Here is a 25,865-nt window from a genome sequence, read left to right on the forward strand (position 1 = left end):
ACCGTAAAAACTCTATTATGTCAAAATAAAAAGCTTCTGCACTGCAAAGGAAACAACAAAACTAAAAGACAACTGACTGAATGGGAGAAGATATTTGTAAATCATATCCAATAAAGGATTAGTATCCAAAATATATAAAGAACTTCTATAACAACAGCAAAAAGCCAAATGATCCAATTAAAAATGGGCAGAAGACATGAACAGACATTTTTTCAAAGAAGACAGATGGCCAAGATGAGATACCACCTCACACCTGTCAGATTGGCTAAACTCAAAAACACACGAAACAAGTGTTGGCAAGGATGTGGAGAAAAGGGAACACTTGTGCCCTGCTGGTGGGAATACAAATGGTATGGTCACTGTGGAAAAAAGCATGGAGGTTCCTAAAAATAAATAGAACTGCCATATGATCCAGTAATTCTACTACTGGGTATTAACCCAAAGAATACAAAAACTAATTCAAAAAGATATATGTACCCCTATGTTTACTGCAGCATTATTTACAATAACCAAATTATGGAAGCAGCCCAAGTGTCTATCAATAGATGAGCGGATAAAGAAAACATTATATAATATACATATATAATATATATAATGGAAAGTTACTCAGAAAAAAGAATGAAACCTTGCCATTTGCAACTGCATGGATGGATGTAGAGAATATGATGCTAAGTGACGTAAGAGAAAGAACAAATACCATATGATTTCACTCATATGTGGAATTTAAGAAAACAAATGAACAAAAAAGACCAACCAAAACAAAACAAACCCACCAGCTTCTTAAATATAAAGAACAAACTGATGGTTGCCAGAGGGAAGGTGGGTGGGAGGATGGGTGAAATAGGTGAAGGGGATTAAGAGTACACTTATCCTGATGAGCACTGAGTAATGCATAGAATTGTTGAATCACTATATCCCTGAAACTAATATAACACTATGTTAACTATTCTGGAATTAAAAAATTTTTTTTAATTAAAAAGGCATGCATATCAGAGGAGTGGGTTTTTACATGAGGATGGAAGAGTAGTGATCTGGAAGTAGCATTAGAGGTGGAGAGAATTCTTGACCCTCCTGACCCAAAGAAGCAGGGGGTTCTACAAAGAAATCAGAGAACAAAAACATCAATTCTTGGCTTTTGATATTTCAAAAGCTATTGTTTAGGTGTAAATCATAAAGATTTGAAAGAATACATAACCATCCTTCCACCATCCCCAGCTCACTCCTACCCCCACCCCATCAGTCTATGTGAGACAAAAACTAAGAATTCTGTCTGGGGAAGAACGAAGGAAGCGAGCAAGGCAGGGAATAGACACTGGTGAGTAGTTGAGAGGAGACCTGCAACTTGCTCCCCACAACCTGTCTCAGGCTGAGCACAAAAGTGGGAGTAAAGGATTTGCCATACCGCATGACTTAATTGATGGAATTCTTTCATATTAAACTTTTTAAATTAACCATAGGTTTTTTTTTTTAAAGCAGTGAACATATTTAGCATCTCTTACAAATCACTTTGTACATACTAAACCCTAAATTGCTATTAATTGAACTAATTTCTCAAAATGCTTCAAATTCTCTTTTTGCCTACAAATCTGGGTTGTTCTTTTGGACACTAAACAGTATCAATCAAATGTGCTACTTACTACACTTATGTTCAATTCAAACAATTAAATTCCAAACTGTCCCCATGCTTAAAACATCTCCCAATACAGAGAGTCTCTAAATTTCCGGAATCTCCCTTCTCTCTCTCTCTCTTTTTAAATTTATTTGACAGAGAGAGACAGTGAGAGAGGGAACACAAGCAGGGGGGAGTGGGAGAGGGAGAAGCAGGCTTCCCACCGATCAGAGAGCCCAAAGCAAGGCTTGATCCCAGGACCCTGGGATCATGACCTGAGCCTAAGGCAGACGCTTAATGACTGAGCCACCCAGCACCCTCACTTCTCTCCTTTAAAACCCACTTTCTAATTGAAGACTTGCCTTAGTTCCATCATGTATCCAGTGAACTATTCTACCATTTGGTACAAACTTAAGTGTAGCAACCATAGGTCCAAAAGTTTTTTCTATTTTTCCCATAAATTATCGTTTCCAAAAATATGTTGGTAAGCAGCAACCAAATGAAACAAGCATTTACCAAGTATGCTTTTTATGCTTAAAAAAAAAAAAATCTTTGAAAGAGTATCCTATGGGCATAATATGTATTTACTGACCACTACCAAGGGTCACTCTTCTCAACACTAAAGATGAAGCAATAAGCAGAATAAAATTCTTTACCGGAATACTTGTGCTGATTTGTGTCAGAAAACATGGTCCCATGCTCACACTTCTCAAACTGATTCAGGATATGGAAAATGTACCAGAGAAGTCAGAGGTAAATGCAGCCCATCTTTCTACTCAAAGATGGATGGGAGCCAGGGATAATACTAAAGCACAAACCTATCAGGAGCAGAATGCAAAATTTGTGATTACAAATGTAAGCGTGAAACTTCAAGCTGTTGAAAGCAGCTTTGAACTATGTCCATGGACAGTCCCCAGATTTGGCAAAACAAAGAATAATGTGTACTGGAAACTCAGAGTCAGAGTTCAGGCCCTGCCTTCTCAGGGTCTGCTCCTCAGACACTCCTAACCAGAGCCTGTAGTATCCAGTAAACTGAAGCAAAGAGAGGCACAGCCATTCTTGGGTTCAGCATTTTCCTAACAAGGGCTAGGAGTAAAGTGAACATCAGGCCTGGGTCAGTGTTTAAAAAAAGCACCAGGGCCAACAGTTCTCTACTCCCTTACCGTCAGCCACGTAGCTAGCTGGTACACATCCCCCTTCCACCAGTTTGGGAAAAGGAATGGAGCCTCAGCTTTTGGGCCTTGAGAGGCGCTTTTCTGACAACGTGTTTCCAGGACATTGAAGACCTCTTTCCGTAGCTACACTCCGCGGCGGCGCTGCCTGTGTTCTGCTCCCGCACTGGCTCGGGAAGCCATCCTCTGCGCCCGGGGCGATGCCCTGTGACGTCACCGCGAGGCGCCGGGGAGCGGGCCGCTGAGTCAGTGCATCATGCCCACAGCTCCTGGCAGTGCTCGCCTTCCCAGCTTCTGGGTGTCCCTTCAGGTGTTGTGGTCTTAGCTGTGAGAGGGGAAGGGCGTGAGGCGTTTCTGATCCGACAGTATGGAGGAAGGAAGAGGCGACAACTTCGACGGTGTGAGCACCGACCGCCTGAAAATGGAGTTACCGGAGGAAATCCGTTTGAAGTGAGTTGGAGGGCGGCGCGCGGACTGCGGCGCGGGTGGCGGGTTCAGGTACAAGCCGCCTGAGGAGATGCACCGGTGTGTGCCCTGCTGTTGAGAGCTGACGCCACTGAGGTCGATGTGACGCCAGCAGTCTGATTAATACCCCGGGCAGATCTGGCGACATCTAAAAACTATTTTATAGGAAAGATTCATTTGCCTCTTTGATTAAGCGTTTGGTATTAAAAATAGGCAGATTTTGAGGTAGGATTTTTCTGTCTTTAGGATCAGATCAAATGGAGTGTATTGTGTGCGTATGCTGTAATGCTAAAATATGTGTTTGATTTTCATGTTCCACTAAATTGAGCTTTTCTGTTTCAGAGAAACAAAGGTTTTGTTTAGTTATGCTTGTCTTTCGTCGCTTTAGAAGAAATTAAGAAATGGTGACATTTTGTAAAAATAATGCCCCTCCTATATACTTTTACAAATACTCAATATCATACTTTGTATTAAATCTTTAAAACATTTTAAGTATTTTTTTTAATACCCGCAGTCCCACCAGCAGGCCCCATGAGAGTTAGACTCACCTCTGTGTCCCTAAAGCTTCCTGTGCTTGCCTCTGTAGTAGCTCTAACAACACTTTTTTAATTGCTTGGCTATTTCTTGGTCTGATATTAAACTGTAAGCATTCTGAGAAGCGGTTGTGTTGCCTGAGTCAGAGTATAAAAGCAAGCACTTTAGAGGAATCCTGCATAAATTCAAATCACAGCTCTTATCACTCAGTAACTACATGATCTTGGGCAAGTTAATGAACCACTAAGTTTCAGTTTTCTCAACTCTAAGATTGGTGTACAAATCATTATACCTCGTGTGGTTGTCGCCAGGATTGAGTGAAAAGTATGTAAAGCACTTAACATCGGCTTATAATAAGCACTCGATGGAAGTTAGCCGCTGCTATTGTCATTGTTCAGTTCATTTATTCACTGTAGTATTTTCAGCATTTAGCACGAAGCCTTGACATAATAGGCAATCAAAAATACGTATTACATGAATGATTCTGACATATTTTGATAATTAATGTGCTAATTTACTGATGTTCTAAATAGATAATCTCTGTGTATTTTTTTTTAATTAGTGTTTCTTTTTTCCTCTTTGTTTCAGGTTTTCAGTTACCTGTTGCCCTAGCTATTCCTTTCTCTCATCCCAGTTAATTTGCTGGGCTTTGAGAAACCAGATAACAACTTCTTGGGATCATATTTAAGTAAGAGTAAAGGGTTTCTAATGGTCACCGGGAGCTTTAGTGCATATAATGGACCTTGCTAATCAGAAGCCTCCATTTGCCTGATTTCTGATTCTCAACCATGCCTTCAATTAAGTGATGTTTCATAATAAATTGTTCCTAAAGTAGTGGTGTGTTATTATATATTACTATTTTCATATTATAATTGGATCAAAATTAACAAGATATTTTTAATAATAGGGATATAGTGCAACTATCAATGCTTGAAATAAGACACAAGATAGCGGAACTGGAAGCCAAACTCAATTCTGATGATGAAGGTATATAAGTAAATATTTTTATATGTGACTCTTGTATAATTATTGTTTATTTTGCCGAGATACCTATAGTGCATTAAATTATACATAGGAAATAATAGTACCAAGGTCTCAGTACTGTTTTTTGGCAGCATTAATAATAATTTATTATAGAGGCTGTTAAAACTAATATTTCAGTGTCAAATATGTTACTGCATAATTATCTGCTTACAAGTCCAAAATGTTCATCAATCAGTAAAACCTTTATTACATGACATCAATACATTATTGTTTTTGGTAAATAATAAAATGCCACAAGTTTTCCATTTAACTCAAGTAATACCCCTTATATCTTAACTTCTGGATTTGGCTATAACTTTAAAATCTTTATCTAGGTTTTGGCTATTTGTGTTGGAAGAATGGCGGGTTGGGGTGGGGGTGGATGGTGCACGGTGAGTGTTGTGCGCATGCACACACACACACACACATACACACCCGTAGGCCCACATACCCATATATCCTTAAAATTTGTAATGTATAGAAGATATTAATTCATTCCACAAATATTGAGACCCTGTCATATGTCAACACTTTGAATGGAAGACTTTTCCCTGCTCTGAAGAGGTTCACTGACTATTGGGACAAAGTATCAAACAAAAATGTAAATATTAGAAGAGATGTAAGGAGAAATGGAAACTCTGTTAAGGGAACCTAATATAACTTGGATGAAGACATAAAGATGGCCTTTCCAGAGGAGGCAGTGCTTGAACTGAATGCTAAAGAACAATAGGAGTTTCTTAGGGTTAAGGGGGTAGACTTTGGTTCTTTTTTTTTTTTTTAAGATTTTATTTATTTGAGAGAGAAAGAGACAGCAAAGAGAGCATGAGTGGGGAGGAGAGGGAGAAGCAGGCTACCCACTGAGCAGGGAGTTGGATGTGAGGCTCCATCCCAGGGCCCCGGGATCATGACCTGAACTAAAGGCAGAGGCTTAACCAGCTGAGCCACCCAGGTATCCCTGGACTTTGGTTCTTAAACCCATTTATACTTTTCTTCTATTGGGGAAGCCATGAACAAACAGAATTAGTAACCATATGATAAATAAAATGCTACTTTTCTAAAGTACCCAAGGCTCTTTTAAAGCTTGATTGGAGAATACTACTTTGTCCTAAGGCTGAAGTAGCTTCCTATGTCTCCAATCTATATCTGGGATATATATAACTGGCTTTGTGGGGGGAGACTTGTGAATGCACTTACCAAGTAGTTGAACTGGCAAGGCTAGCTGGAATTTTCTCATCTATCCAGTTACAAAACAGGTCACATGCACAGATATGCGGGTCACACTCACAGATACGCATGCAATTCAATAACCATGCCCATTAGTAAAATGTAAGCCCAACAAATCGTATTATCACTAAATCTTCTCATGGGGAGGAGCTGGTATGTGCATATAAAAAGAAAAGGTAAAATGATGGACAAGAAAGTTATTTCCTCCGTGGGCCAAAGCTAAACCCTAAGGTGAAGGGGTCAGAAACATATACCCCTTCTTTAACTAAAGCCAGGAACTCTGTCAGGTGAGGTGCTTATAATTATCCCCATTTATGGAAAAATGGAATTTAGGAATTTAAATAACTTGCTAAGATTATATAGCATATCATTTCTTCCTAGATCATCTATCCACCAGTACCACTATTGCTATGACAACTGCTATCTACCACATCAGCATTGAACAGTTCTGGTTATTTATTGCTGCATAGCAAACCACCTAATAACTTAGGGCCTTGAATTAGCAAATTATCTCACAATTTTGTGGATTGACGGTTCACCTGGGAAGTTAGTAATTGGGGTCTCATGTGATTACAGTCATATGTCTGGAGCTCAGTTGTCTGAAGGTTCATCTGGGCTGGACATTCCCAGATGACTCACTCACATGGCCAGCGTCTGATACTGGCTGTTGGCTGGGAGCCCAGCGGGGTACTGCCTATCAGAAATACCTACTCACGGCTCTTGTAGCTTTTGCTTCTCACAGCATGGTGCCTGGATTCCAAGAAGATGTATCCCAACAGCAAGCATTCCAAAATACTCCCAGAACTGGTACAATGTCAATTCCACTATATTCTATTGGTCAAAACAGTCACAGTTTCAAGGGGATGTAGAAGGAAACTCTACTTATCAAGTTCACAGTACAGAAGAATATAGGGGATGGGATATATTATTTCAGTCATCTTTGGAAAATACAGTCTGTCACAGGGAGCATTAAACATAATGCCATTTGAGGAGAACTCTTATGTAATTGATAAAGATGGAATATAGATTGTCCTGAGAATATGACAGGAGATGAGATTAAGGTTTATGAAGAAGACAAATGAAGAATAGTCTTTGATATGCTAATTGGTTTGTATTGATCCTGAAGCCAATAGGGCAATATTAAAGGTGTTCTAAAATAAATTTATTACTTTTTTTAAGATTTTATTTATTTATTTGAGAGAGAGAGCACAAGCAGGGGGAGCGGCAGGCAGAGGGAGAGGGAGAAGCAGACTTCCTGCTGAGCAGGGAGCCCGATGTGGGACTTGACCCCAGGGCCCTGGGATCATGATCTGAGCTGAAGGTAGACGCTTAACCGACTGAGCCACCCCGGCGCCCAATTTATTACTTTTTCATATTATAAAAGAAATATGTGCACAAGTGGCAACTCTGGGTACATTTGTTTAGATGATTCTTTCATACTTACCACTGTCCCCAAATCTCCATCACCCTTCTCCCCATCTCATTAACAGCTAATGAGCTTACTTTCAAAGAGAAAAGAGAAGCTATCAGATTTCCACGTTTCTACCAAGAAAGCTACCCACCTGCCTGCATCTTTGCACATCCTCTCCCTTCCCTCCTGTTCTTCTGCATGTTCTTATCTAAGGTGACTCCTCCACTTATATGATAGATCCTAACTACTCTATCTACCAAGGACATCACTCCAGCATTTGTCCTCTCTTTTGCACTGTTTCCCTTCTCCATTGGATCATTCCCAACAGCATACAAATGGGCTGAATTTATTTTGTTGAAAAAACAAATGACAAAGCCCCTTTGGCCCCACATTTCCTCTTTTACTGTCGTCTTTCACTGCTCTATGTACAGCAGAACTCTTCAAGAGTGGTTTCTATTTCTACTCTTTTTTTTTTTTTAAAGATTTGTAAAGATTTTATTTATTTATTCGACAGAGAGACTATTTATTCGTCAGAGAGTGACAGAGATTTGTTTAGTCTATCTGGCTTGTAACTGTGTTAATTTTTAGGCTAAATGGCAAATACAACTTCAAAGGACTTCACATTCCCCTAGTGGCCTCTTGAAGCCCTTTAGGGTTCATAGGAAACTATATGCAGAAAAAGTGGTTTATATTTTAGTGTATGTGCTGCTGAAGTGAGCACAAAGGTGGTTTATGTTTTGATTAAATTTGAAGTTCATCTTAAAGCTCAGTGACAAGACAAAGAACAGGAAAGGATGTTCAGGTCACTTTTTAAAAAAATGAGAAGAATCAGTATTTGTGTAGAGCTTTAAGTGTATTTTAAAAACTGAAACTTTGAGAAAGATATTATTACCCCATTTTATAGATGAAAGGCTGAGACTTAAATATCTCTCTCAAGGCTACAGAAGTGGTGAGTGACCTGCATTTGAATCTAGGCATTCTGGCATCAAAGCTCACACTCTTAGCCTCTATTTGTTCTACCTCTTGTGCTTGTTTACCTCTCAGTATTTTTTCATCTAGAGAAGAGAAACTTGATTTACTGAGGCTCTGGGACATTTGCTCATCTAGGGTTAGAAATGGGCTGGATTTGCCCAGCACAGGCATGAATTCTCTCTTGAACTCATGCACCCACTACTTAGGTGATCTCCTCTGATCATAGGCTACTAAATCCCAGTTGTATACTGACAACACAAAAATTTACATCTCCATCCGGGACCTCTCCTTTGAGCTCTTTTGAATCTTCATTTATAGGCTGGTTTCTATCCACAAGCCCCTTGGCTATTGACTAATATATTAACAGATCAAATAGTTTTCTAACTCATCTCAGTAAATGCTAAAAAATGTTTTGATAAAATTCAATTTATGTTCCTTTTTTTTTTTTTAACAGAAGAACACTTCTATTTATCTTAAACTGGCCTAATACTTAATGATGAAACATTAGAGGCATTCCTATTCCTGGGGAAAACAACAACAACAACAACAAAACCAGAGATTCCAGCTGCCACCATTAAAATTTAATATTTTTGAAAGTTTCAGTCAAGCAATAAAATTTGAAACAGACGTAAGAGTTGTAAGTTTTAGATAGGAAGAGATAAAATTATAATTTTTAGCTTTTATAATTTGATATCCAGAATTTTCCAGAGATCAATTGAAAAACTATATTAATAAAGAATTAGGAAATGGTTAGATGTAGTAATGGAATAAATGCCTATTTAAGGAAAAAAAAAAAAAGAAAACACCAGCAAAAACCAGTTCAAAAATAGGGTTTTTAAATGACTGTGCTCCCAGTTTCAGCCCAAACTATAAAACATATGACAATATCCTTGATAAGAGATATTCAGAACCTATATGAAGGATAGCAGAAGACTATGACTATAAGGCAGTAATAACAGTTTAACCAGAATTCTCACCTTTTTCAACATAAGAGATTTTACACTAGAAAGAAACCCTGGAATAAAATGAAATTGGGAGTTTGCAGCCTTAGCACATGCCTTGCTGAGTCCAAGATCAAGATGTTGGCAAGGTTGGTTTCTTCTGAGTCCTCTCTCCTTGGTTTGTAGATGGCCATCATTCCCATGTCTTCACATGGTCTTCCCTCTGTACCTGTTTGTATCCTAATCTCTTCTTATAAGACCAGTCATATTGGATTATGGCTACCCATACGATCTCATTTTACCTTAATTACCTCTTTTATTTATTTTTTATTAGTAGTATTTTTTTCCCTTAATTACCTCTTTTAAAGGTCCTGTCTCTAAATAGAGTCACATCTGAGTCCTAGGTGTTAGGACTTCAGCATATGAACTTGGGAGGAGGAAGGGAGGGGACACAACTCAGCCCATAGCAGATAGAATAGAAACAGATTCTGGTTTATTAAAACCATATTATAATGCTGTGAAATTCAGGATCAGGTTATTGTTAATTTTTAAAAACTCCATCTTTTCAATTATCTTCCAATTACCTATGAAAAACAGGAGAAAACTATTTTCATTTATGAGACTTGTGGGAAATAGATTATTACAAACAAAACCTGAACCATACATTGAAATAGGAAAGTACCAAATGATCCTTGTTTTAGTATGCTCTGGCTGCTGTAACAATATACCATAAACTGGGTGACTTAAACAATAGAAATTTATTTTCTCAGAGTTCTAGAGGCTGGGAAATCTAAGATCAAGGTCCTAGCCAATTTGGATCCTAGTGAGGGCCCACTTCCTACCTTGCAGATGGCCACCTTCTCATTGTTTTCTTACATGGGAGAGGCAGCAAATGCTGGTATCTCTTCCTCTTATAAGGGTGCCAGCCCTATCAGGTTAGGGCCCCACCCATTTTGACCTCCTCTAACATTTAGCACTTCCTCATAGGCCCTATGTCCAAATAAAGTCACATGGGGGTTAGGGCTTCAACACAGGAATTTTGGGGGGTCAGTCCACCAACAACTTTCTAATTACTATCTGGACCTTTTCCCACCACCAAGAAATAAGAACTTTGGCCTGCCTGCCCAAGTTTGAGAAGAGGCTTCTGGGCAGAGAATTGGAACCAAAGAGCCAATTACCAATAATGTTTTATTGGAATTTGTGTCATCACATAGACTGTTAAAGGAGCTAAAGGAAAAGGGATGAATTATTCAGTAAGTTCTGTTTGGAAAATTGGTATAACATTTAGAAAAAAATCCCTTTAGATCTTCACTCTATACTTAATTCTAAAACCTTCCAGATGCATTATAGGGTTTAACATTTTTTTTAATTACAAGAAAATATTGATGAATATATATCTTTTTATGGGTAAAAAAAGGCCTTTTTTAGTTTAAGAATAATAAATCACTGAGGTAAATATGTTTAGGTTTGACAAATACCTTCCCTTTAACTAAAAAAAAAAAACAAAAAAACACTATGAGAAGTCAAACAGCAATATGGGAAATATATTAGTAGCCAACATGATGGACAAGAGGTCCATATTTTCACTACATCTATAGCCTCTGCAATTCAATTAGAAAAAACAAAGTTCCCAGTAGATACATATGAGTAGAACAGAGACAATTTATGAGGATGGAAAATATCCAATTTGTTCTTTCTTCCAAGAAACTTGAATTGAATTGAAACACATAGAGTTTGTTGCTATTGAAGAAGTAAAGATTTTTTTAAGTGAAATTGTAACTTTATACATTACTTCTAACAATATAGTGCTACCCTTTTAGAGAACAATTTTGCAGTAATTTTATAGCATTTTCTGTGTGCCCTGCAATTTTACATATTTTAATGAATCCTCCCAATATCCTATAATATAGGAACTTCAATTTTCCTTATTTTAGAGATGAGAAATTGAGGCACAGGAAAGGTAACTTCCTCAAGATCACATAAATAAGCTAGTAAGTGGTAGAGATATGACTCAAACTCATTAGTCCTACTTTGGGGATATTTTTCCTCATGAAATCTGAAAATTTGGTTGGGGGCATCTTTACCACAGGAGATACTCTGCACCATTGTATCCTCCCCTTTGTTGACATGTTGGTATTTGTGTTCATGCTGTTCTTGCTGCTTCAATATCCTTTCTTACCTCCTCTGGCTTGGAACAAATGTCATTTCCCCCAAGAGCATTTCCTGAGCCTCTTCAATCTTGACCTCCCTATCTCTCAGTGTCTTCTGCCACCTTCCAGATTGGATGTCCTTTTGTGTGTTCCATAGCATCTACTTAACCAAGTTTTTTCAAATGTTCTGGCCATATGTCTCCCCCCACCACCACATGTCCTACTGCTGATTGACTGTAGGGACTGTGTCTATCTTAATTTTTGTATCCCTAGTGCCCAGCACAGTGCCACATATTAGGCTTTTTCCTTTCCTTGTTAACATTTTCTTATTTTACAAAGTCTATGCAAATTAATGTAACTTCATCACTTTTATCATTATAAATACAGTGACCAGCACAATTAAACATGACTGAATTATTAAAGTCTATGTAGAGTCAAGTTTCAACCAATTCAACTGTGTTCTTTTTAACACTTAAAAATGTATTATTTGGCATTGTTGCTTAGTGGGGCTTTGTTTGTTTTTGTTAACACTGCTATCTCTCTTAGACCAAAAACAAAGAAAAGAAAGAAAGAAAAAATCCATATCTAAAAGATAGGGCTCTACCTAATTTAATTTTTTTAAAGATTTTATTTAATTATTAGAGAGCAAGCACACGAGTGGGGGGAGGGGCAGCGGGAGAGGGGAGAAGCAGACTCCTGTGTTGAGCGGGCAGCCGGACAACACGGGGCTTCATCCCAGGACCCTGGGATCATGACCTGAGCTGAAGGCAGATCCTTAACCGACTGAGCCACCCCCGCACCCCATAATTTAATTTTCTGTTACTTTATGAACTTCCTCTTCCAAGGTCAATTCATAAAATTGGCCATGAATCAAATTTCTACAATGTTTCAAATTTTGGTTTGATTTTGCTTTTTGTTGCACTGATCCTAGCCAAGATCCCTCTTTGATAATGCAAAGTAATTTGATTTTTCTTTAAAAATTGGTGCTTGTTTCAGGTGTATGGGTGGCTCAGTCAGTTAAGCTTCATACTCTTGATTTTGGCTCAGGTCATTACCTCAGGGTTGAGAGATCCAGCTGACATGGGGCTCCGTGCTCAGTGGGGAGTCTGCTCTGAGATTCTCTCTCCCTCTGCCCCTCCCCTCACCGAACCCCCAATTGTGCATGCACTCTCTCTCTCTCCCAAAATAAATAAATCTTTTAAAAAAATTGGTGCTTGGTTCTTGTTTGTTTTTAGAATTACTGAAGGAGCAATGGTTCATGGAAGTATTGCTCAGGATATTTTTTCCACCAAGAGACACAAACGTTTCTGTTAGACTTTTATCCTCATAATCTCTATTTTAAATATGGTTTATTGTAAGTTTATTGTTGGCCTTTATAGGTTGGCTGCTATTGTGCTAGAGGTCAGGGATCATCTTTTTTGGTGTCGAGTATATTGTGGCTGTCTCAAAGATAGCACCACATCTCTTATTTGGGTGTTTCAGATGTCTCTTACCTTCCCTTAGTAACAAGCCTATTAAAAAAACTTGCTACTTTTTTTTTTTTTTTTTTTAAAGATTTTATTTATTTATTTGACAGAGAGACACAGCGAGAGCAGGAACACAAGCAGGGAGAGTGGGAGAGGGAGAAGCAGGCTTCCCGCAGAGCAGGGAGCCCGATGTGGGGCTCGATCCCAGGACCCTGGGATCATGACCTGAGCCGAAGGCAGACGCTTAACGACTGAGCCACCCAGGCGCCCAAAAAACTTGCTACTTTTAACTGCCACTCTTATTCCCAATTGAAAATATAATTTAAACATTATTGTATTTTAAAGATGGATAAAGAATTATGCAAAAATGATAAACGTTAATATTTTGGGTATTTTGGGTTATCACAGAACAAGATGTGGTAGAGAAAGAAATAATCGGTGTGGTCCTTTTTTAGAAAAAGGAAATACTTGATAAGTAGGAAGTTGATGTGATTTGTGTGATACTTTTAGAGGCCAATGAGATATTTTATTTTAAATTCGGAAGAAAAAATGAATATTATCCAGTCTGGACTATACTTGTCTTTATACCAACCTGGTAGTAAAGTAGAATTTTTAATTTTTTAATTAAAATTTTAATTTAATTTTAATTTTTAATTTAATTTTAATTTTTTTAATTAAATTTTTAATTTAATTTTAATTTTTAATTTTTTTACAGAGGAAGAGGCCCATAAAGGCAAAAGTGCCACAAGGGCCCATGAAAGTCACAATGTGATCCCACAGCAGCATAAGTCTATTTTTTCCTATTTTTTATAGACACTGCTATTTTAAAATTTTCTCCTATAATTCAGCAGTCCATATGCTTTCTCTTTGTCTTTTGTCCCCTCTAATCCGGAGCCATCTGTGTATACTGAAGGAGTCACACATTTGAGTGTGTACATTTGAGATCAGTTCATCACATTGGGGAACGCGAATATTGACATCATTACCACCAGGGCCTTGCACTTATTAACATTAATAAATGATAGTATAATACTAGGCTTACTTTATTTGAGGATCTCTAGATCAATAGTATTTTAAAGTGGAGGCAAACATTTCTAGACTATAGTCGGATGTACTAAAAATAAATTACATTCTTAATTTTCTGGTAACTTCTGATTTTGCTCTGAAGCCCCTATTCCCATAGTGGGGTAAGGGGTCCAGTTACAAAGAGACTAGCTAGCCAGTTATACAGATAATTCCATCTATTTGGACTCAGTGGTATCTTTTGGATAAATGTTCAGTCTCTCAGGCTTCTCTTTCCTTCTTTTTCCTGAAGCATTTGGATTAATGACTTTCAACTTCAGTTTGGGAGGGTGTTCCTGCTCCTGTTTTTGGAACACTATATTTACTAGAGATGAGGAGGCTAAGGGAAATATGTGGCTGGGTTGAGGAGGTTGACACCAGTGGTATGTGCTAATACTCTTCCTACTTAGATTCCTCCGTCAACTATGATGGAGCAGAAATTGTCTCATATATGTAAAGAGCATTTAAAGTTTAGAAGCAAGCCGTCTTTTTTCTCTCTATAAAGTGTGACTTTCAAGATTAAAAAAAATTAGCTTTGGGCCTTGAAGCTGACCAAAGATGTTTTAATTCTAGGCTGTATTCTCCTCTCCTCCTATAGCAATAAGACAGATGTTTTGGCCTTAATAACCAAAGGGGCTTGGTGAAAGAAACCTGCTTAAGGATAAGAGAAGATGCCTGAATAGGCAGCTGCATGTATTAGCATAACGGTTAAGAGGATACACTTTGAAGTCAGATAAAACCAGGTTCAAACCCCAGTTGCTCCATTTATTGGCTTTTTCATTTTGAGAATGTCATTTGACATATCTGAGCCATGGTTTCCTCATCTGTAAAACAGGTGACAAAGTTTCTTCAAATGAGGATTAATTAGTTAATATATGTGAAACATTTTGTACTTTATACATAGCAAAGATGTAAGTGGTAATTGTTAAACGTACTTAAGAATTTGTTTGTAAAGGAAAAAAAATGGACATGACGCTGGATGGAAGCTAGAACTATTTAGGCTGTTAGGTATGGATATTTCAAGTTCCAAGGAAAGAAACATATTCCGATAGTCCCTCTAATAGAATTCCTTATAAGGATAGGTGAGGAACTAAAGGACAAAGGAGATAAGGAGACCAGGAATCACAATAATTCTAGTGAGGTCTGGCTGTGGTAATCTGACTGTGAATCTACTGTCTGCAATCTGAAAGATCCTATCTAACAGAGAAATGCATACTTAAAAATTAGTTCACTCTTGTTCATCTACATTGCTAACAAAGTCAAGTACAGTAAGATTGAGCTGATTAATGTTGTTTTAAAGGAGATTTAAATGAGCTGATTAATGTAAATAAATGAGAGCTGACAAGATGATCTTGATTTTCCCCACTTTTCCAATCAGGTGGTGAATGGAAAATTCGTTATGAGACACAACTTGAACTGAATGATCAACTAGAAAAGCAAGTTGTTTCTCTAGAAGAGAAAATGGAAAAAATCCGTGGAAATCCTTCAGGTACAAAAGCAACTATATATATATGTTTTATAAGTTGAGTTAAAAATGATAAAATATTAATTGTTAATATTTTCATATTTGTTTTGTTGTAGATAGATTGTCTTCTATCTGTGTCTATGAACAAATGCCAGTGGTGAGTAAAAGCTGGTTAAACAAAAAGAATAATTGAAGGAAAGAAATTATGTCCTTTTTTTTTAGACAGGTTCCAAAAAAAGTTTGAAGACTGTGGCAAGTTCCAAAATATTTCGTTCAGTGGAACTGTTTCTAGGAAGTAAGGAATCCTATAGCAGATCCTTCAACTTAATCTCCACCTTATAAAGCTGGGCAGGGTTGCAGGTACAAACAAAATGGAAGAAAAGAATCTCAATAGTCCAGGTAGAACCTGAGTGTATCTACTTCCTGTGACCTAAAAGAACCTATTAAACACAAATATATTTCATACCTATCTAAAAACATTTCCATTCTAGTTCCTCTGGAATATACATATACACATGTAGATATATACATACATACATTCACATTCACACACACAATGTATAAAATCCAACAGAGAACCCATAAAATTACTCTATAACATGAAAGAAACCTTATTACACTGATTGACCTACTTTTTCTTTGGGTTGCCCTAGTGACAGCCTTTCCTCCTGATAAATTACTTGAATTTATATGTTTTATACTTTATAAAGCACATTTGTTTCTCATTCGTTTAAATGTTTATTTTTTAAAATGTAGAGAAGACTTAAAGCATGACTTATGTGGGTCTCGAGCACTCTTGGAAATAGCCTTTTCTTTAGAATTCATGCTGAATTTTTATTTCAAGAATATTCAGAAAAACATGGAAATCATAAAAAATCGAGGGTACTTTATATGAAAATGAAAATACAATACGCTGCTAAATTGGCAGGACCACACAACCCAATGAGATAAAATTTAAAATTATTTCCTTTAATACATGTGACACTAAGCTTAAAACAATTAAGTGATTTGCTCAGAATCACACAGTCTGGAAATGTGGAGGTCGATTCTCTTTCTCTAAAAAAATATATGCCCGTTTGACTAGATCGTACTATGCCAACAGCCATTCTATACTTCTTATCAGAAATAACATGTTTTTTAATAGCTTTATGTAGAGCACTTAACTGACTGCTATATTCACAGAGGTCCTGAGGACCAGAGCATTATAGAGATTGCTCTTTGAATAACTGCAGATCTTTAGTGAAAAATACAGAAAAATATCGTATTTTTAAAAATAATAAATCAGGGGAGAAATAACCTAATTTTTACACCTCTGTTATTTTCAACCCAGAAATACCTTTATTTCTCTGTCTTGGAAAGTCAGGAAAAATCATGGAGTCATATCCCCATCTTGTGGTATTTAGAAATTGCCGCAAGGGCTATTTTAAGCCTTGTCTTTATTAATTGTGGATAGGATTTTAATTCTACCTATAGAATATAAAATATAGAATACTAGCTACAGAACATAAAATATTCTGACTCCCAGTTTCCTGATAACTCATCCCCAGTGCTAGCTCAAGAAATTGGGTATCACCAGCCTTATGGAGAATAGCAGCAAGTGCTGGTGGGACCTGCTATGATGATTTACAGCATATGTAAGAAGCAGTTGATTTGTTTTCTAATTGCTACCTCAGACTCTGTAACATACTCATGTTGACAAAAAATTTCTTTCCTTTGATGAGTTTGTGTTATTCTTGAAAAAAAAAATGTGGTTCTCTAAGAGGTTTAGATCTGGAGGCAGAGAATTATATTTCTCTTCAGTAAAGGACTAAAGAAATGTTAGAAAAACCAAGAGTGGGGCCATGTACCAAGCAGAAAAGAAAGATAATGAAAGTTCAGGTGTTTAAGGAACTGGTTCTCTCTATTCTGTAGGCATAGGCATGCATGAGTATTTGGGTTTTCTTATACAGTGGAATCCGGGAGGAGTTTGTATGAACAGCAGGTGTTAGGAAACCAGCCAAGGAGCTGGTGGTGGAAGTAGCCAATTACTGAGCAAAAAGCACTGGGATCCAAGAATCCTGTATCTAATGATGAAGTCTTTTATTCAAGGAAAAAGATAGTATACTAAGTCTTATTCTTTATATAAAAACAATATTTATGAAATTCAGACACATACTCTTAATGAAATGCAGACATTTTCTATTAGGTTGATATTTAGAGAAAAGGGTTTAAATTGTTTTGGGGGGATAGGATATGAATTCAAACACTATTTGTAAATTTACTGATTCTTTATCCTTGTTGTAGATTGTTTGGTCTTTAAGAGTAACCTATACAGACATATTTAAGAAATTGATGTCAGTTTGAATACTAATTTTGAGTAACTTCAAATTTCAAGTTTGCTTATGGGCAAAAACAGGGATGAATACCAATTTTTGACCAATATATATGTAATTTTTAAAAAATGTTACCATTTGAAAAAGAAATAAATATTAAAAAAGTAACTTACAAACTGGATCATTAAAGTGGACTTGATTTTAATATTTTAGAACAAGGATTCACTTAAGTGAGTAAATTTCTGATAGAGACTGGCTTCAAGCCTTCAACCTTTTTGAAGATTATTTTTCTCATCCTCAGGTACTATAGATGAGATAATCTTTAAAGTGCCTTTCAGCAGTATAATTTATTAATATTTAATTTTAGCAAGATGTTTCAGTAAAGGGTTACATTTGGCTGCATGTAAGAGAAAGCCTTAAACAAGTAAGGTGTTTGGTTCTGTTTTCTCACGTAACAGGAAGTGTTAGAGGGATGCAGTCCGGGTTGGCGAAGTAGCTCCTCCAGGCTCCTGACTTGACTTTCCACTCTGCCGTCCTTTAATGAATAGCTTTTGTTTGCCATGCTCACAAGATGGCTGCTTCACGTTCTCACCTGCTTCACCTTCTCTTTCAATAGAAAGAAGTAGGTGAAGGGAAAACGGCAAAGTGGAGGCCAGTCAAGTTTGTTTTGTTTCAAAGCATTTTCCAGCTTGCTGCACACAGCCTTCCCTTACATCTCATTGGTTAAAACTGCATCATATGGCCTCCTGTATTGCAAGAAAGGCGGGGAAATTTAGTGTTTTACTGAGCATAGTAGTAGGAAGAAGGGTAGAATGAGTATCTGTTATGCAATTAGCTCTATTTGCCACACAAGGTCACTTTCAATGAGTACCATTTCTTTTTTTTTTTTTTAAAGATTTTATTTATTTGAGAGAGAGAGCTCGCACAAGGGGGTCGGGATTGGGGGTGAGAGAGGCAGAGGGAGAGGGAGAAACAGACTCCCCACTGAGCAGGTAGCCTGACTCTCAACTGGGGGCTCCATCCCAGGACCGTGAGATCATGACCTGAGCCAAAGTCAGATGCTTAGATGACTGAGCCACCCAGGCACCCTAAGTACCATTTCATTTTAAAGTAATATGTATTCATTTAATACTATTTGGAAAATAAAAGACAAAGATAAATATTAAGTCAAATATATCTACTATTGACCTCTTTTTTTAAAGTTCTGCATGCATGTATATTGATTAAAAATTACAACCCAATAAATAAATGAATCCCAAAAAGGAATAAATAAGGATGACACTTTTAAAATATATATATAATATTAACCCTATTTCGTGGACAATTTTGTGTCCTGTACTAATCATGGACAATTAAACCAATAATTTCTTATGTTATATTTTATTCATGTATATTTTTAAGAGCTACGTTACATTTCATTGCATTGGATTATTAATGTTCAATTCCTTTTCCCTATAGTTGAATATTTTAGGTTATTTGTGGTTTTAATTTTGAATAAAATAAAACCTACAGAGGATAATATGGCAAACAGTATATTCTAGTATTAGCAAATCTTTAATTTTTGTCACTTTTTGATTTCAAATGTTTTAATGAAAACAATCTATAGAGTTGAGGACCCTTTCATTCCCTTTGTGTCTCTTTCCCTTTATAGGCAAGTATGATCATGGATTTGGTATATACCATTCTAATTTATTTTTAAATACCTTTTCCAGATATTGTGTCTGAAAATGCATGTAAAAATATATTGTACACATCATCCTTTTTTTATTTGTCCATGTTAATGCATAAAGATCTGGTAAATTTTATTTGCTACGTAGTATTCTACTATACATATATAGTATAATAACACATATCTTAATTTATTTATTCCCCTATTTATGTATATTGAGGATTTTTCAAAATCCCACTGTGACAAACATTGCCACAGGGAACATACTTATACATGTCTCCTGATACAAAGTGTTCCTCCAGAATTGGCTAATTTTTCTGTAGAGGGCTAGATAGTTAATACTTTCAACTTTGCAGGCCATTTGATCTCTGCTGCAACTATTTGATGCTGCCATTATAGTGTGAAAGGAGCCATAGACAATACCTAAATGAATAGGTAGGGTTTTATTCTAACAAATCTTGGCTTACAAAAACAGCCTGTGGCTGGATTTGGTCTTCAGGCTATAGTTTGCTGGCCCTAGCTTTAAGGCAGTGGTCCTTAAACTTTGGTAGGTAACAGAATCACGTAGGGAACTTCATAAAAATACAAAGTCCAGCCCTGTCCTTCAACCAGCTTGCCACTTCTGAGTTCTTTATTAACTTTCCAGATAATTCAGATATACACCAGAGTTTGAGAACCACTGCTGTAGTGCACATAGAGTGAAATATTTATATCATGGGATTTGCACATTTTCAAATAATGATAAAATCCCTCTGGATCAATCAAAAGACACCTCGGGTCTGCAGTTAGTTCTGTAGGTCTGTAATAAATAAAAGAGGTGATGGGAGATAAGACTGGAAATATAAGCAGAGCCTCGATAACAAAGGATTTTGTATGCACGTGAACATTTTTATATGTGGTGGGAAGCTTTTGAAGTATTTAATATACAGTTTAAAAGCCTTCCCTCCCCCCCATGGAGAAAGGCTTCCCCAGGGTGGGTGAGATTTGAGGCAGGGAAACCAGATAGGACACGTTTGTAACAGTCCAGGTAAGGGAAGGTGAGTTGTTCAGCTTGGGCAGTAGTATATGGGGATGGAGGCAATGTGACAGATTGAAGAGATATTTAGGAATGCGGATTTTATGAGTACATGGATGCTCAGGTGAGACTGGGAGAGGATTGGAGGAAGATTAAGGACTCTCCCTTGAACAATGATTACAGTGACTAGCACTGTAGGAATCAGAAGCAGGCGGAGTGTTAGGAAATGAGTTTAGTTTTGTGTGTATTATACAGATGATAGTGATCAGCAAGCACCTGGACAGGGTTTTAGACTATGGAAAGTTGTCTCTCTGAATAGAGAGATCATGGAGTCATCAGTGTCACCTGCAGTCATGAAAGTATGAGATTATTCAGAAAGAAATACAAAGTCTGAAAAGAAGGATTAAGGATGGAACCCTAGGGAATACGAACACTTAGTTAGCTGAGGAGGCGATTCAGTGAAGATAACGGAGAACAAAATTATTGAGAAAGGGAGAGGGGAGAACTGGAAAAGAGTGATATCACAGAAGCCAAGGGAGAAGAAGGGTTTAATGAAGGTTCAGCAGAAGAATGTTCTTCAAGAAATTTCAGGTGCAGGGTAGGATAAAGCACATGGTCCGAAGTTCCAGCACATTATTGATTCAAAGGGGAAGAAGGTAAGCAGGTTAGAAGCAAATTAGAAGGTAGGCTATTGAAAGAAAATGTGGGGGGCGCCTGGGTGGCTCAGTTGGTTAAGCGACTGCCTTTGGCTCAGGTCATGATCCCAGGGTCCTGGGATCAAGTCCCACATCGGGCTCCCTGCTCTGCGGGGAGCCTGCTTCTCCCTCTCCCACTCCCCCTGCTTATGTTCCCTCTCTTGCTGTGTCTCTCTCTGTCAAATAAATAAATAAAATCTTTAAAAAAAAAAAAAAAGAAAAGAAAATGTGGTGTAGTGGGAAAAGAAGGAGTGAGACAATGGAGTGGGTGTAACCCACTTTACCCAGAAACTTGGCTTTTTAGAATTAGACTGTCCTGGTTCAAATTCAAACTATGGAGCACTAAGGAAATTATTTCATCTCTCTGAGGCTTAATTTCCTCATATGTAAAATGAAGTTAATTAAGCTCTCTTGCAAGTTTGTCATGAAGATTATTGGAGATGTCTAAAGCAAATAGCATAGTGCCTAACACAGTAAGCACTTCCCTTGATAAAGTGTTAGTTCACTCCTTCCCTTTCCTTGATAATGGGAACTTTAGAGGGAGCTCTAAGTTTCATTAGAACAAGTCTGTTGTGAAATTAACCTTAGCCCATTTCAAGGAAATAAGGACAAGGGTAAGTTGTGCAATATGTTTTCACTTATTCAGCTGTGCTGTTATATAAGTTGTGAATCTTCTGGTACCTCTTAAAAGTATAGTAGAATTCTGTGGCTTTTTAGTACCTTTCCAGAAAGCAGGGGCCTCTCCAGGGATATAACAAAAAGCACTGAACTTTTACTTTTCTTGGGATTGCTGGGTGGACATTTTCTAACCCCTTCTATTTACATCCACCAGAAGAACCTAGTGCCTACCTCCAAGAATTTCCTGGTGTATTGAGCAAAGATCTATAGCCATTCACTGGAAGATTAGAATCTGTTTTAAGCATTCCAGATGACTAAAAGTTAAGGATAATGAGGCTGTGTTGTCTCTGATGAGCAGTAGCTATTTTTCAGGTTCTGACATGGGACTCTAGACTTCTTTAATCTCCAGTTAGAATACGAAGCTGAGGATTCAGCTAAACTCTTTATCAGAACTTTATGGCTCCTGGTACACAGCCCCATAGGTGGTTCCCCAGCAATGTTTTGAGTAATCTTTCAGTGCTTTACTGTCACTATTAGCATACTGGTAATTGATGTCTTCTCTCTTTGATTAATTTATTTAGGCCCACTCAAGCTTAGTACCTATGACACTGTGCTGCAAACAGGAACAATGATTGGCTTCTCTACTTCCCTATTTTCCTTTACTGTCCAGCACTGCCATATCCCTAGTTGCTGGTCAATATGTAGAGTTGTGGTCCTTTAATTTTCAAACTGTGTAAGAATCATGTGAATAATTTATTAAAAATGCACATTCTTGGGCTTACCCCTGGAGATCCTTATTTGGTAGGTCTGGGATAAGGCCTGGGCATTTGTATTTTTTAGTGACATCTCAATAGGTTCTGTTGCAAAGCACTATTATATATAAAATAGCAACAACAATAACAGATTTAGGGGATCTAGATCCCTCAGAGAAAGATAGCCTCTCTTGTGAAAAGTTACTATAAAACCTTCATCAAAAAGTTCTACCGTATCCCTGTGGTCAACTCTATTTCATGGTGGAAGTCCTGTTCCTTGATTCATTAGGAATCATAAAACTGATGACCCCTTACCTTAAAGTCTGTTTTGGCTGCTATAAAAAAATACCACAGACTAGGTGGTTTACAAACAACAGAAATATACTTCTCACAGTTATGGAGTCTGGAAGTCCAGGATCACGGTACCAGCAGATACGGTGTTTGGTAACAGCTTGATTTTTGGTTCAGAGATGGCTCCTTCTTGTTGTGTCCTCACTTGGTGGGAGGGGCTAAGGACCTCTGTAGAGTCTTTTTTACAAGAGCATTAATCCTATTCATGAGGCCTCTACCCTCATGACCTGAGCATCTCCCAAATACCATCATTTGAGGCATTAGGATTTCAACGTATGAATTTGGGGAGGACACAGACGTTCGGACCATAGCACTTCTATTTCTCTCTGCTCTTTTTCCAATCAGTGCATTCCCTTGTTTCTCATTATACCCAGACATCGTGGTCCCTTCAGGGAAACCTCTCCAGAACACACACTCTGTCAGTCAGATGGAGATAGCACAGAAGATCCTGCTCCCAAAGCCAACAAGGCTATCTGGTGATGGAAGACATGAAGGAGAAAGTATGGAAACAGAGAAACATTATTTAGGAAAATGTTGAGTTTCACATTAAATGTTATCTGGAAGACTCTTGATCAATTTGTAGAAAATCAAGTTATAGGAAATTAATTTGCTGAAATCTAAATCTATGAATACATTCTTATGATTATAACCCTAGCATTTTTTTTTAATTTTTTTTTTTTAAAGATTTTTATTTATTTATTTGAGAGAGAGAGACACAGCAAGAGAGGGAACACAAGCAGGGGGAGTGGGAGAGGGAGAAGCAGGCTTCCCTCCGAGCAGGGAGCCCAATGCGGGGCTTGATCCCAGGACCCTGGGATCATGACCTGAGCCGAAGGCAGACGCTTAACGACTGAGCCACCCAGGCGCCCCTAACCCTAGCATTTTAAAGAATGTTCAATTTGTTAAGAACTAAAACTTATGAAAATGGCTTAGCATTTAATATCATCATTGAAAAATATATTCAGAAAAAGAATATGTTTCGGTTATAAGTTCACATGCATGGAAGACTCTCTTAAAAGCAAGTTTTTGATAAATTGGTAAATTTAGAATCCTAGGTGAATTGTCCTCTTTGCAAGTTGATCCTTTGGTCAGTTTACTTCTTGAAATATTAACTTTTGGATATTTACCTAGTTTCCCTTCTGAAGTATGTTTCAACTTTCCTTAGGACAAACCATAAAATCTCTCTCCTTGCCCTGCTTAGCAGGAAAAGCATGAAGGAAGAGATGGTTTTAAGTCTTACAAATTCTTTCAAACAGCCAGACTAGTGTCTTCATCATGCACTTGAGCCTTTAAAGAAACAAGACTCTCCTCTCATATCATTCTCTATTTTGGTCCATTTATGTTCTACATGCTGACTTCCGATGTCCTTAATCATCGCCCTACTCTTTTGTTCATCCTGATGCCCCATACCATTTTCCCAAATGTGATTCCCTATATTGTGAGTCAGATTCTTCTTTTAGTTATGCTGCTTCATGGGGTCCTGGACAAACATCCAGCCCAGTTTGGACCTTCCAGGGAACTATTACTTCACTGCAGCATCCAGTCATGCTCCCAGTGGGTTCATTCTGGTTATTTCCACCTTCAGAACGTTCTTAGAAATTTTGTTTTAAAAGTCATAAATATATATTTTAGAACGTAATAACCAGGCGTTAATAGTAGTGAGCCTAAAGCACTATTGACATCCCTAAATATATTTGTGTTTAAAATGATATATCAGGGGCGCCTGGGTGGCTCAGTCGGTTAAGCAGCTGCCTTCGGCTCAGGTCATGATCCTGGGGTCCTGGGATCGAGCCCCGCGTCCGGCTCCCCGCTCAGCGGAGAGCCTGCTTCTCCCTCTCCCTCTGCCTGCCACTCTGCCTACTTGTGCTCTCTCTCTATCTCTCTGTCAAATGAATAAATAAAATCCTTAAAAAGAAAAATAAAGTGATATATCAGCCACATAGTGAAAGGGCTACTGAAGGGATCTTGGATTCTCAAGAATGTGGTATAAACAAAGCAAGAAAAGGAATTCCCACTAGCCATCTGGCTAGTGGTAGATCTGTAGAATCCATCTGAGACTGCTTCCTGATGTCTGTCCCAGATATCACCAGATTTGTGTTCTCCCCAAAGATCATGTGTCAGTTTGGAGACAGGTGTGTAGCCTCAAATCACAAAACAAGTAACACAGATTTTATATATAAATCTAATAACAATGTTGTCCACAAGGGGGCACTTGGTATTTAAGCATGCAGAAGGCTGCATCATTCATGGCAATTGCCTTCATTGAAAAGTACGGCATATCTTGGAGCTGTGATTAATTGTATTCTCATATTTTTCTCTTGTAAGCATTCAGTAGAGTGATTTTTTTACTTGTAGTTTTTATATGTTCTTTAGTATAGTATAGCAATTACCATTGCTTAAAAAGTTGGCTAATAGAGCTTCATTTTTACTTAGGATAGAAGAAAGGGCCTTAAGGAAAAAAAAAACCAACTAAGTATATTTGCTTTCAGGTATGTAAAAGTGTCCTGAAATTTCTTATTCTTACCCTGTTGTTTCAATGTACCGTTGGAAGTGACCTTTTCCAAGCAAATTAAGGCACGAGCATAGGTGAAATATTAAGTACTGATTAGTATCCGAAACAAAACAAAACAGCTCCTCTATGATAAGAGAAGAATTAATTTTTGTGTATGTAATTTCTTTTTGGTTAATTTCCAGTGGAATCTTCAATTTAGCTATGGCTTTAGTATGTCTTTTCAGGTATAGTTTTCTAGTATTTGACCATTAATTATATAATCAGCTAAAACAAGCTCCTTGGAAAGATGAAGAACATTAAGTTTGGGTCTTCTAATGAATTATAAGTGATGCGATGAGAGAATATGTGCCTTTGATAAAACCATTTTGTTAAGAACCTAAAACTGCTCTTAAAAAAGGTATTAATTAATTAATTAATATAAAAAATTGTCCTGGGGAGAAAACGAGA

The 25,865-nt window shown here is 37.5% G+C and overlaps 1 protein-coding gene across 2 annotated transcripts in view; it reads left to right on the forward strand.

Moving 5' to 3' along the window:
- Nucleotides 1-2,995: 2,995 nt before the first annotated feature.
- Nucleotides 2,996-25,865, forward strand: part of CCDC169 (coiled-coil domain containing 169) — a 48,288-nt gene continuing 25,418 nt past the window's right edge. The window contains exons 1-4 of one of the 2 annotated variants that reach the window (XM_032403185.1): nucleotides 2,996-3,231; nucleotides 4,688-4,767; nucleotides 15,408-15,518; nucleotides 15,611-15,651. In XM_032403185.1, the coding sequence (XP_032259076.1) occupies nucleotides 3,149-3,231; nucleotides 4,688-4,767; nucleotides 15,408-15,518; nucleotides 15,611-15,651 (315 nt within the window). In that variant the 5' untranslated portion in view covers nucleotides 2,996-3,148. The remainder of the gene's footprint in view (nucleotides 3,232-4,687; nucleotides 4,768-15,407; nucleotides 15,519-15,610; nucleotides 15,652-25,865) is intronic. The other variant, XM_032403186.1, reaches the window with a different exon arrangement.

The sequence above is a fragment of the Phoca vitulina genome, unplaced genomic scaffold, assembly GCF_004348235.1.
Source record: "Phoca vitulina isolate PV1807 unplaced genomic scaffold, GSC_HSeal_1.0 scaffold5, whole genome shotgun sequence".
Taxonomy (NCBI): Eukaryota; Metazoa; Chordata; class Mammalia; order Carnivora; family Phocidae; genus Phoca; species Phoca vitulina.